General features: G+C 51.3%; 1 protein-coding gene across 1 annotated transcript in view; it reads left to right on the forward strand.

Moving 5' to 3' along the window:
- Window positions 1-9,792: 9,792 nt before the first annotated feature.
- LOC113407560 (tudor domain-containing protein 5-like) overlaps window positions 9,793-12,906 on the forward strand; it is a 28,844-nt gene continuing 25,730 nt past the window's right edge. Inside the window, exons 1-2 of the mRNA XM_026656208.1 lie at window positions 9,793-10,021; window positions 12,143-12,535. Coding sequence (XP_026511993.1) covers window positions 9,793-10,021; window positions 12,143-12,535 — 622 coding nt within the window. The remainder of the gene's footprint in view (window positions 10,022-12,142; window positions 12,536-12,906) is intronic.

A 12,906-nucleotide genomic window follows, 5' to 3' on the forward strand; every position in this document is an offset into this window, starting at 1 on the left:
GTCTCTGTACACAGAGAGCTGTTACCCTTCCCTTCATAGTTATGACAGGGGCCTTTAAGACTCTTGTTTAAATGACAGAACTGTAACTTTGTGCCTGAAATAGTTCCTCAGGGTCTCAAGATGTGAAGTGTCATGGGGGGTACGATAATCTGCGTACGTAACTCACATACTCAGCAGCGGTGTGAAGGACGCCCTTTCACTTGCATGCTAGATCAGAGGTCCCATTGGGTTGTCAGTACATGCCTGTTAGCAGGGAGAGGGTTAATTCTTACAGGGTAAACTGCATAAAGCTTTTCACTCAGGCCTCTGGGAGAGGAAAATTCTGTTTTGTGGCGGTTTAAATTTGGGGCTCACGGAAATTGGTTTCAATTGATTGGGGTTTTCCCTCTTCCTGAATTAACAAAGTTTATTTTTTTTTAAATTAGGCATCCACTTAGCAGAGCATTGACAAGCCCAGGGTTATGTTCATTCACCTTCAGCCTCCGAAACTAGAATGAAACAGAAATGCCCTGAGCGCCTGTCTTCTGCTTTGGTTTCTTTCTCTGTTTCTCCCCCCCTCCCCCCACTTCCCTTGGTTCTCATTGGTATCTGCTATTAGACTGTAACTGTTCCTTTCTGCAGTTCCCGTTGATATCCTTCACTTCCTGTCCCAGACCATTGCCAAATGTTGCTGTGCGCTGATACCTAGTAGCAGTATTCTGCCCACAGAAGGCGCTGCATTTTGTTGGTGGGCAAAGTAACTAATAATACAGCAGCCTTCATTTCTATATGGTGCCAGAAGTGTGGCTGGCCCTTTGTAGATCTGTATGAAGCACAGGAAACTTATGTATGCACATTTAAATTGTTGTAAATAACAGTATTTAGTGTGGGATGTTGAAGTTAATGGCTATACTAAAGAAAATAAGTATCTTCTTATAGAGAACATTGGAATGAATTCTTGTGCTGCTGAAAATTCAGCCCTGCTTGACCCTGGATGTTAAAGAAATAAAAAATGAGCAGCTGAAATGTTCAAGCCTCTTTCCATTAAAATGAAACGAAGTGACTTTATATTTGCAGGAGTGATCCCCTTCCCCAGAGAAATCTTCCCCAGCCAAGTGACTTGGTACACCCAGCTTCTAGACTAGCAGCTATGACCATAGTCTGACTTCTGCTTGTGACACCTTGGTAGGTTCAGCCTCGTCCAGCCCAGACACTGTTGTCCTAGTGTTGGGGATGCAAGCACTGGAGATCTCCCATCAGCTGCATTGCCAGACAAGGGAAGCCAGTGCAAGGAGGATGTTAGAGTCTACTAGGGTGACCATACATCCTGTTTTGGCCGGGATAGTCCCTTTTTTTAAGCCCTGTCCTGGCTGTCTCAACTTTTTGGGCAAAACTGGGCATTTGTCCCGTGTGCTCTTGCTGACTGATCATCAGTTGGCAAGAGGAAATGGGACAAATGCCCAGTTTTGCCCAAAAAGTGGGGGGTGACCGCTAGGGGGCATGGAGGAACATGCAGGGGGGTGGGGATGAGCAGTAATGCCAGCTCCATGTGGGAGGGAGGGCTCAGGGCGGGCAGCAGGTGTGGTTTGGGCTGGCGGTGGGGGGGAGCTCGGGCCAGCTCTGTGCAGGCGGGCAGTGGAGGGGGGAAGGGAGGCCTCAGGCCGGCCCCGGGCAGTGTCCCATTTTCCATTTGGGAAAATATGGGCACTCTAACTTTTACTCACTTTCCATTCCCTTTGAGGAGTGAGATTGGTCTGTTAGGGCCGTGCTGTGTACCAGCTCGCTCTGTATGCTTTCTGCCATGTGGGGGAGCTGCTGGCCAACAAAGCAGAGGTTAGTGCTTGCTCAGGCTGACAATGGCATCCGAGGATTTCAAGCTATCCTAAGCAATTTGGGTGGATTGAGAGAGAGCTTCTTAGGGCCTATCTGTACTACAGGCACAATTGTGGTAATGGGGACCCAGCTACAACATAGTGGTCTCATAGCCAGCTCTGTTTGTAGCATAGCTGGCACTTAACCATGTTCAGACCTTGCTACAGCATTGGCTCTGCAGGGCTTTAGCCCGGTCTGGAAATGGTTGAGGTTCCCATTGCGTTCAAAGTGGAACCGAGTTGAGCGGTGCTGTGCAGCTGACACTTCAGCCAGGGTCTCCCTCAGGCAACTTCTCTCTCAGCTCCCTTCATCTGCTCCTCTCCCACCACTCAGTGACAGGCACCCACCAGCTGCTCCCGCCTTCCAACTGGAGCCTCCCCGCCCCCCACCTTGGGGAGGCTGTCGCACCTGGTTGCTGGTCTCTGCAGCAGCAGTGGCAGAAGATGAATTGCCCTAAGGAGGCTGGTAACCAGGAAGTTGGTTCTTTGGGTGGGAAAATGTAAACTTAACAGTTAGGGTAATTAACCATTGGAACAGTTGACCACAGGCAGTGGTGGATTTTCCATCACTGGCAATTTTCAAATCCCTATTGGCTATGTTTCATTAAGATTTGTATTAAGAATTATTTTCTGGTCTTTTATCCAGGATTTCAGACTAGATGATCGCAATTGTCCCTTGGCCTTGGAATCTATGAAAGTGGCTGTGGGTCCTCTTTTGCTGGGGTAGGTGGGGGTCATTGGAAGGAGTGTGGGTGCCCTGTAGCCTGTGGGGAGAGGTGGGTCAGGTGGAGGTGATGTACCCTGACTTGTAGCATGGGGGACCTGAGGATCCAAACTGTCTTGGCTGTCTGGGTTTCAGGTGGGGAGGGAGGAGGCAGTGTTTGCACTAAATAAAGCAACAGTGTAGATCTGCCCCTGGCTGCTGTTGTGGGAGCACTGATGCTGGCAGGTGATAGAGCAATGCAACATGTAGCCTACTCAAACTGTACAGAGATGCTGATGGGGACAGAGAAGAAGAATTCCCCTTAGAGCAGAGGTGGGCAAACTACGGCCCGGGGGCCACATCTGGTCCTTCAGACATTTTAATATGGCCCTCGAGCTCCAGCCAGGGAGCGTGGATAGGGGCTTGCCCTGATCCAGATGGAGATTGGGGTCAGGGGCTTGCCCCGCGCATGCCGGGGCTCTGCTCGGCTCCTGGAAGCAGCAGCATGTCCCCCCTCTGCCTCCTACATGTAGGGGCAAGCGGGGGGCTCTGCACACCACCCCCACAGCTCCCATTAGCTGGCAACCATGGCCAATGGGAGCTGCTGGGGCAGCACCTCCAGATGGGCAGCACGCAGAGCCACTTTGACACGCCTCCGCATAGACCTGGAGGGAGGACATGCCACTGCTTCTGGGAGTTGCTTGAGGTAAGTGCTGCCCGGAGCCTGCACCCTGACCCCCTCCTGCGCCCCTGCCCCAGGCCTGATCCCCCTCCCTCCCTCCGAACCCATCGGTCCCAGCCCGGAGCACCCTTTTGCACCCCCACCCCCTCATCCCCAGCCCCACCCCAGAGCCCACACCCCAAGTCGAAGCCCTCACCGCCTCCTGCACCCAACCCCCAATTTCATGAGCATTCATGACCCACCATACAATTTCCATATCCAAATGTAGCCCTTGGGCCAAAAAGTTTGCCCACTCCTGCCTTAGAGCAACTATAGCCGCAATGGCAGCTGAGCAGCTCCCAACCCCAAGAGAAACAGAGGCTTAGACATTTTGAACAAAGAGCTCATGAGAGCCACACTGAGCCTCAGAGAGATTTGGGGAATAACACCATTGTAACTGAGTTGGCTAATGTGGTTAGGCCCAATCTATGCTATAAGAAATCAGTTCAGCAGCAAGACAATGCTAGTCCTCAGCACACAGAAGCAGCAACCTCCCTTCTGATGAGTTGGTGCTGACTTAGTGCTGATATCCAGAGTTCATCTAGAAGCACAGCTATGCTGTTGTCCAGCAGGTATGTGCGTTGTTAGAGGAGGAGGAGGAGAAAGAGGAAGGGAGTAGTTAGCGTGGCAACAGTCTTTGTTTTCTCTTGGATTCCTGTTTTATTGGAAATCTTTGCAGCCTGCTAAGTCAGGATATTACAGGCATGCCTGAACTCTGAACTTTCTACTCCCTGATCTAGTTTGTAGTGTTAGGATCTTGAAACATATTCTTTACTGGCAGATTACTGGTCCCAGGGAAATGTTGAATGAATGGGGCTACTGTCAAGCAAATGGAGTTGGGTAGGTACTTGGGAGAAAACAGTGATACATAATTAATGGTGTCCTTAATCCTCCCCAAATGCTTTATAAACTATATACATACAAAAATTGCCTGTTTAACCAGGTATATCAACATTATGGAACAGTGTGGAATGGGAAGAGAACAGAGAAGGATCCCGTTGGATATGGGACTGCAAGTGGAATTTCAGGTCAGCAGTAAGTAATTCTGAAAGTTGGTCAGACTGCTTCGGCTATGGCTCTTTCTCGCCAAAAGTACAATGCAATCTTTAATAACTATAAGAGCCTGGACCTATGATTTCTTGTCTGGTGTTCTGGATGCTATTTCCCAAGGGTTCTTTGTAAGAGCAGTTTGCAGCTGAGCAACTCTCAGTTGATCTCAGGAATTTGGATTTGAGAATAGTGCAGCATGTTTACTCCTGCCCTGTGGAAAATCCATGTAGAATGAAGACAGGAATCGTTTACTCAAATGCAGGCATTTCCCCCCTGTTTTCTCCAAACCCCTTAATCTGTAGCCTGAGTCTCTGGGAATTGTACCGAAACATACAACTTTTTGGAAATAAACAAAATAACTGAACAGGCATCACAGATGGACTCAGGAAGAGAAATAGAACATTGGCCTGAACACAGGACTGGAAGTTAGGAATTCTAATCCAGATTAACAGTGATTCCCCTTTTACCCTTGGATTTCGCCTCTGTAAAGTAGGGATTATAAACAGAGTTCTGCAAAAATATTCCAAAAACTATCAAAATATGTAAAATGTATCCATTTTAATTTTGTTGCAATAAATTAAAATTGGTCCCTTTCTTTTCTCAATTTGTGTGTATGTAAAAGGGGAATAATACCTATTTCACACAGAGGTGCTGATTAATATTTAAGTGCTTTGAAGGGGTAAAGTGCCAACTATTATTCTATTGTGTTGGCTCTAAAGGACAGGGTCACTTTGTTATAAAATGACTGATTAATAAAGAGATGGAGAAAATTGGCTTGATTGCATGAGATCTCAAGGACATAAATCAATACTCTTCTACCCAGAAAAATCATAGAATCATAGAACTAGAAGGGATCTCGAGAGGTCATCTAGTCCAGTCCCCTGCACTCATGGCAGGACTAAGTATTATCTAGACCATCCCTGACAGGCGTTTGTCCAACCTGCTCTTAAAAATCCCCAACGATGGAGATTCCACCACCTTCCTAGGCAATTTATTCCAGTGCTTAACCACTCTGACAGTTAGGAAGTTTTTCCTAATGTCCAACCTAAACCGCCCTGGCTGTAATTTAAGCCCATTGCTTCTTGTCCTATCCTCAGAGGTTAAGAAGAACAATTTTTCTCCCTCATCCTTGTAACAACCTTTTATGTACTTGAAAACGGTTATGTCGCCTTTCAGTCATCTCTTCTCCAGACTAAATAAACCCAATTTTTTCAATCTTCCCTCATAGGTCATGTTTTCTAAGATCTTTATTCATTTTTGTTGCTCTTCTCTGAACTTTCTCCAATTTCTCCACATCTTTCCTGAAATGTGGCACCCAGAACTAGATGCAGTACTCCAACTGAGGCCTAATCAGTGTGGAGTAGAGCAGAAGAATTACTTCTCATGTCTTGCTTACAATACTCCTGCTAATACATCCCAGAATTATGTTTGCTTTTTTTGCAACAGCGTTACACTGTTGACTCATATTTAGCTTGTGATCCACTATGACCCCCAGATCCCTTTCCGCAGTACTCCTTCCTAGGCAGTCATTTCCCATTTTGAAGTGTGCAACTGATTGTCCCTTCCTAAGTGGAGTACTCTGCATTTGTCCTTATTGAATTTCATCCTATTTACTTCAGACCATTTCTTCAGTTTGTCCAGATTATTTTGAATTTTAATCCTATCCTCCAAAGCACTTGCAACCCCTCCCAACTTGGTATTGTCCGCAAAATTTATAAGTGTATTCTCTATGCCACTATCTAAATCATTGATGACGATATTAAACAGAACTGGACCCAGAACTGATCCCTGCGGGACCCCACTCGTTATGCCCTTCCAGCATGACTCTGAACCACTGATAACTACTCTCTGGGAACCAGTTATGCACCTACCTTTTAGTAGCACCATCTAGGTTGTATTTACCTAGTTTGTTTATGGGAAGGTCATGTGAGACAGTATCAAAAGCCTTACTAAAGTCAAGATATACCACATTTACTGCTTCCCCCCATCCACAAGGCTTGTAACACCACTGGGATTGATTAGTGCCTCTTCATTTCTTCCCAGGTCCAGGGCCGTCCCTAGACATTTTGGTGCCCTATGCAGCCCCCCTCTGGGGGGTGGGGGTGGCCCCAGGCCTCTGGGGGGTGGGGGCTGGCCCCAGGCCTCCACAGGAGGGCAGGAACAGGCTTGGGGGCAGGAGGGAACCACCCCCCAGCACGAGCTGGCGGAGCAGAGCAAGTTGGGACCGGGTTGCTCCACTTCCTGCCGCCCGGTGAGTGCAAGGCAGGCCCGACCCCGCACTCACGGGGTGGCGGGAAGTGGAGTGACCCGGCCCCAGCCCACTCAGCTCTGCTCCCCTGGTTCCCAGCCTTGGGACTTGGGGGGCAGGGGGGAACCGCCCCCCAGCACTCACTGGTGGCGCAGAGAGGGCTGGGGCCGGGTCGCTCCACTTCCCGCCGCTGGGTGAGTGCAGGGCGTGCCGGACCCCTGCTGCAGACCCCTGGGATGTTGCTCAGGGGAAGGGGTGGAGTGGGGGTGGGGCAGAGCAGGGGTGGGAAAAGGTGGGGTGGGTGCAGAGCAGGGGCGGGGGCTTTGGGGAAGGGGTGGAGTGGGGGCGGGGCTGGGGCAGAGCTGGGGCGGGAAGAGACGGGCGCATGTGGAAGAGGCGGAGCAGGGGCAGCTTTCCTGGGCGGCTCAGCCGGCCGGGGGATCAGGCTGGCCTCTGGAGCAGTATGCAGCTGCGTAGGGCACCAGGAAATTTGGGGCAATTTGGTGCCCCAAATTTCCTGGTGCCCTAAGCAGCTGCGTACTTTGCGTATGGGTAAGGACGTCCCTGCCCAAGTCTTAATGATTTGTCTGACATTTTTCAATGCTTGCATCATTTTGTACAAGCCTAGTTTTTGGTGCCGTAATATACACACTGTGCCATTACATTGTGCTGTTGTGTTGAAACATCAGTGTTGTGGAGCAATGATCCTTTCTGGGAATTTTCCTAACCTTCCATGAGGTAGGTCTGTGGAATGTGTAAGGCAGAGGTGGGCAAACTACGGCCCGCAGGACCATCCTGCCCGGCCCCTGAGATCCCAGCCGGGGAGGCTAGCCCCCAGCCCCTCCTGTGCTGTTCCCCCTCCCCTGCAGCCTCAGCTCGCTGCACCGCCAGTGCTCTGGGCCGCTGCTCCTGCAGGGCAGCGCAGCGGTGTGGCTGGCTCTGGCATGGTAAGGGGGTGGGGAGCGGGGAGTACCGGGGGGCAGTCAGGGGACAGGGGGCAGTTGGATGGGGTGGAGGTTCTGGGGGAGTGGTCAGGGAATGGGGAACGGGGGGTTGGATAGGTGTGGGAGTCCCGTGGAACCTGTCAGGCGGCGGGTGTGTGGATAGGGGTCGGGGCAGCCAGGGGACAGGGAGAAGGTGGGTTTGGATAAGGGGTGGGGTCCCGGGGGGGGCGGTTAAGGGCAGGGGATCCTGGGAGCGGGCGGTCAGGGGACAAGGAGCAGGGGAGGTTGGATGGGTTGGGGATTTTGAGGGGGGCAGTCAGGGGGCAGGAAGTGGGAGGGGGCGAATAGGGAACAGGGGCCTGGCTGTTTGGGGAGGCACAGCCTTCCTTACCCGGCCCTCCATATAGTTTTGCAACCCCGATGTGGCCCTCGGGCCAAAAAGTTTGACCACCCCTGGTGTAAGGGCTTAAGGTTGATGCTAATTGGAGATTGTGTGATCATGATGTGGAGCTGGGCTGGAGGTTTATGTTGGGGTGTGGTTGACTTTTTTTTTTCTATTCTTCCCCCCCATCCCTTTGCTTTCTTTGAGCCTGAAGGGGCAGGGCTCAATCATGATTCTGTGGCAAGGTCCTAGGCCTGCTTTCAAGGCCCCATTGCTCTCATTGTACCAAACCCTGAATGGATCTAGCTAGCCGTGCTGTCAGGTCTGTCTGAAGCCCATGTAGAGATCTCATGTTTTGCTTTGTGCCTCACATGGTTATGGGTTACCAGGATGGGCATCGCTAGCATGGCGCAGTAGGACATGGCTCTGTGGGACAGGCATGGGGTGGCCCGAAGTGTCAGGCGGGAGCTCAGCAAAGGGGCCACTTAGTACAACTTTGGGGGTGCATCTGTACTGTCACCTGGGATGGAATTCAGCCCTGGCTGCCAGGGCCGGCTCTAGGATTTTTGCCGCCCAAAGCGAAAACAATGTTGGCCGTCCCCCCTCGTTTTTTAATTACCCCACCCCCAGCCCCGCCTCAACTCCGCCCCTTCCCTGCCTCCTCCCTCCAGGCTCTCAAGCCTAGGAGGGAGGGGGAGAAGCGGCGCCCGCGCCGCGGCCACTCAGAGTCTCCCCCTCCCTCCCAGGTTTGAGAGGCTGGGAGGGCGGGGGAGACTCTGAGTGGCAGCGGCGTGCGAAACGGCTGGTTTGCGCGCCGCGGCCGCTCGGGATCTCCCCCTCCCTCCCAGGTTTGAGAGCCTGGGAGGGAGGGGGAGACTCCGAGTGGCCGCGGCGCGGGCGCCGCTGCTCCCCCTCCCTCCCAGGCTCTCAAGCCTGGGAGGGAGGGCGAGTAGCGGCGCGCGAGCGGCAGCAGCAGCGGAGGTGAGCTAGGGCGGCCGGGGCACATTTTTAGGGGCGGCATTCTGGCGCCGGCCATGCCGCCCCTAAAAATGTGCCGCCCCAAGCACCAGCTTGTTTTGCTGGTGCCTAGAGCCGGCCCTGCTGGCTGCTCCCCCACAGGCACCTCACTGTTTTGGTGGGGGCAGCTCCCGACCTATGGAAGGCTGGCCCAGCATCAGCCCCAGCAGGGAGCGGGCTGCCTGAGCGCAGTACCTCGCTCGCACCACTGGGTGGCGCTATGTGCCGCTGGTGAGGCTCTAGCGCCCCTCCGCGGCTCTCTATGGTCTCGCTGGTAGAACGCCCCTCCTCAGGCGCCGCTGTATGGTCTGGTGGGGAGGGTGGACACAGGGGCGGGGTGTTTGTGCGCAGGCGCACAGCGTGGGCACCACGTGAGGGAGCGACCCGTCGAGGGGACGCGACGCGAGGACACAGCCCGAGCCCTCGGGAAGGTGGGGGCGGGGTGGAGGGAGGAGGGCTTGGGGCAGGAATCGCCATGGGGGAGGGGCGGTGACAGCAGAGGGGGCGCTGGTTGTGGGGGAAGGGACAGGGAGACGCAGTGGCAATAACCCCGGGGGTGAGGGAGGGGCAGCAACTGCATGAGGGACAGTAACTTCGTGGGGGGAGGAGCAGTAATTGTGAGGGGGCAATAACTGCAGAGGGGGCAGTGATTCTGGGGAGAAGGGGACAGGCTGATGCAGGGGCAGTAACTGTGAGGCAAGGGCTGCTGTGTTGCACTCTTGGTGCTGGCTCAGAGTCCCCCCGCCCCCTCCCCGGTGCCCTTGCTTGCCTGTCTCTAGGGCTTGCTGTAAAAGTCCGTCCGGACGTGGTTCCAGTGCCTCTCCTCCCTGCTGGAAGCTGCGCTCTCTGCTCACTCTGTCTCTCCCCTAGCGCAAACATGTCGGACCAAGAGCGCCTCATGGACTCGCTGAGGAAAGAGGTGAGGTCACTGCTGATGGCTGTCAAAGAGGGCCTGACCCCAATGCAGCTGGAGGTGGAGTACCGGACTATGATCGGCAAACCTCTCCCGTTGCACGCCCTGGGCTACCGATCCACCCTGGAGCTGGTGAAGGACATGCCCGATGTCGTCAGCATCTCCTGTAGAGATGGCTATGTTGTACTGAAAGGTGGGTGCGCGACTCCCCTGGCAAGAGGAGCAAATGACTTGGGAACCCTCACCCAAGCATGGAAAGGGTTCAGTAGAACAGTCTCATGCTGTACTTGTAGTCTGTATATGCATGATACAAGGCTGGTGTAGCGTGTGGACCCTGGACATGGAGCATTTGGACGTGGGGGAAGGTACCCAGATCCTACTTCTTTCTTGTTTCCTCACCTTTGGGAGCAGAGTCTTTGGAATGATCAGCAGCAGCAGCACTGTTTTGGGAGGAGTGAGTTTTGCAAAATTGAAGAGGCAAGCAGCTCCAGGGGGAGGATGAATTGACATTTTAAAATCTTTTTTTTAAGAAATAAGAGGGGTGATGTGGAAATGCTGGGAGAGCATAGCTCAGTCTCCAAAAATGTTCATAGCATTCTTTGGTAAGCTCCATAATACCACTCCATCAGTCCAGAGAGATCTTGCAAAGCTAGCTATGTGCCCCCTATAACTGAAGGTATTCAGGGTTTGGTATCAATAACATCCTCTCTCACTGGTGGTGCTGGCTTGTTTTAAAGGCATGTAGATAGTGCTTTTTAATTTGAGGCATCCCAAAGCACCGTGCAAGCTGTGACAGATATGGCAATTTCCTGCAATGTCTTTTGGAGATGATATTGAATTAAGGTTAAATAGCTTTGGAGTCCACTGTATTATAAATGCAAAGTTTGTATTATTGTATTGTATTATTATAGGATTGTATGCAACTTCTCTAGGAAGGAAAGACTTGGCCAATGTATACCCTGAGAAGTGTTGAGTTTCAAAGGACTCTTAAGCAATGGGCCAGACAAGAAGGAAATTTTGGGACAAAGTTAAGTGGGTTTTCTAGAAAATACCTGACCCAACCTTTCGATGCTGTGCCCAGAGGAGAGTGCCATTGTCAGACTGATGACGTATGCATGGCCTCTCAAACACAAAGACACAAGCTATATAAAGGAAAGGCTAATCTATGAATATGTGTGTTTTGAGCAAACAGCTGTTGTAACCACGGAAAAGCCCTATAGTGGGGTTCGAAGGAGCGATCACCTACTAGAACTCTTGCTCAAGTTGATCTCTAATGAGCTTATTAGCATGGTGGGTAGGTTCTTTTATTGTTTTTAAGTTTTTCACCTTAAGAATGAATATACTTGCTTAGAAAGGGCTGTGTGGTAACTTATAACTGTGGGCAATTACACTGTTTATAGCCGCTGATGAGAAGGCAAAGCACAGATGGAGACCTGCTTAGGCATTCTGACTTACTAGGGAACTGCAGCCTGGAAAAACCCCTGTCAGGAGGGAAAGAGATATGGGTCTCTGCCCAAGAGAGGTGAGGAGCTGGGAGTCTAGAGTGGGTGCCCTTGCTGCAGCACAAGGGAGAAATACACATGCAGTTGTCATGAACTGACACCAGCTATGTATATACAGGGATCACTTTATCAAATAGTTGTAGATACTGAAGCTAAACTGCACATCAGTGTAGGGCAGTGAAAAGAATGCTGTATCTGATTGAAATTGCATGGTGAATTTAGGTAGAATGTAACTGCACAAATTGGAATTGGTCCAAGACACTGTTGCTAACACTTCTAACATTGTGAAAAATGCCATGATGGCAGGTGGTTAGGGCCTTGGTTTTACATCTTGTTCAAAAGGCTGTAGCTCCAGCAAAGCATATTGTGCTGTAGCACTATCAAAAGGTCCAGTAGGGTTTTGTTGCAATACTGGCTCACAGGGAAGGATGCCATCTATTGAGTGGCCAACACAGCCTTCTACAATATCTGGGTTTTCTCAGATATTTCTCAGTTTTTATGTGATCTCCTGTTCAAGCACTTAGTAGGCTCAGCAGCTCTCTCTGCTTGGATCATGATCTGCTGAGCTCATGGTGCTGACACATTGCCCTCTATGGGATGTTAAAGCTGTTCCAGACCGACTTTCGGGGGAGGATAAAAGCTATAAGTTACTGTGCTTTCCATCATTAATGGTAGAGTTCAGCAATGACTGATTAGTGCAATTTGCTCTTTGAAGAGGACTGTTTCCTCAGAAAGGGGCTAGTAAAAAGGAAGGGGGAGAGAGGAAGAGAATTACCCAACACAGCTTTAACTATTTATTTCTGCTGCTTTAGTCATTGCAGATGAGACCACCAGGGGAATGGCAAGTTTGGTTGCCAAACAGAGGACCAGTTCTAAGGTGCGAAATGTCATGCGAAGAACAAATGCCTTCTCTCGCCCCAGCCTGCCCCGGCGGGGCCGGACCCCTCCTATCCTGCCAGCTATGGTGAAGAGTGAGCTGAAGGACCTGCTGAGTCTGTCCCCAGTCTTGCTGTCAGATTTTGATAAGGCCTTTGCCAGGCGTTTTGGACGGACATTCCAGTATATGCGCTATGGATTCTTCTCCATGATTGAAGTGCTGAGCGCAGCCTCTGATATCATTGCCATTGAGCAGACCAGGGCGGGCTCTCTGCTGACCCTGAAGGAAAGCCCCTCAGTTAAGCAACAGCAGGAAAAGCTGTCACAGGGTGAGTCTGTATATGTATTTAACTTGCGGCAGGTAGTTCTGATTAGCACATATTGTCACTTTTTCTTCAAGCAGACCGTGTTTCAGGTGAAAGGGGCTAGGTCTCCACTGGCTGCAATAGCACCCATCCTTTAGGATTCAGCACAGGAGGGCTGTAGTCGTGCTGCTGCCACAGCTGTGTGCCCAGCCCAGTGCCAAAGGGTTCTGGCTCTGTATGACTTGGGGCTTTATTACATGATTCCTCCTCTGTGTTCTCCAGGGTAGGTGGATGGAGAGGGGTGAGTTTAGCTAATCTGAAGTGTATACTCTATAGATAGCTTTTATTACTATGACAAAGGTTGCCTCTTTGTTATGGAGCTGGATAAACATTGG

This window comes from Terrapene carolina, unplaced genomic scaffold (genome assembly GCF_002925995.2).
Source record: "Terrapene carolina triunguis isolate 2854851 unplaced genomic scaffold, T_m_triunguis-2.0 Scaffold212, whole genome shotgun sequence".
NCBI lineage: Eukaryota > Metazoa > Chordata > Testudines > Emydidae > Terrapene > Terrapene triunguis.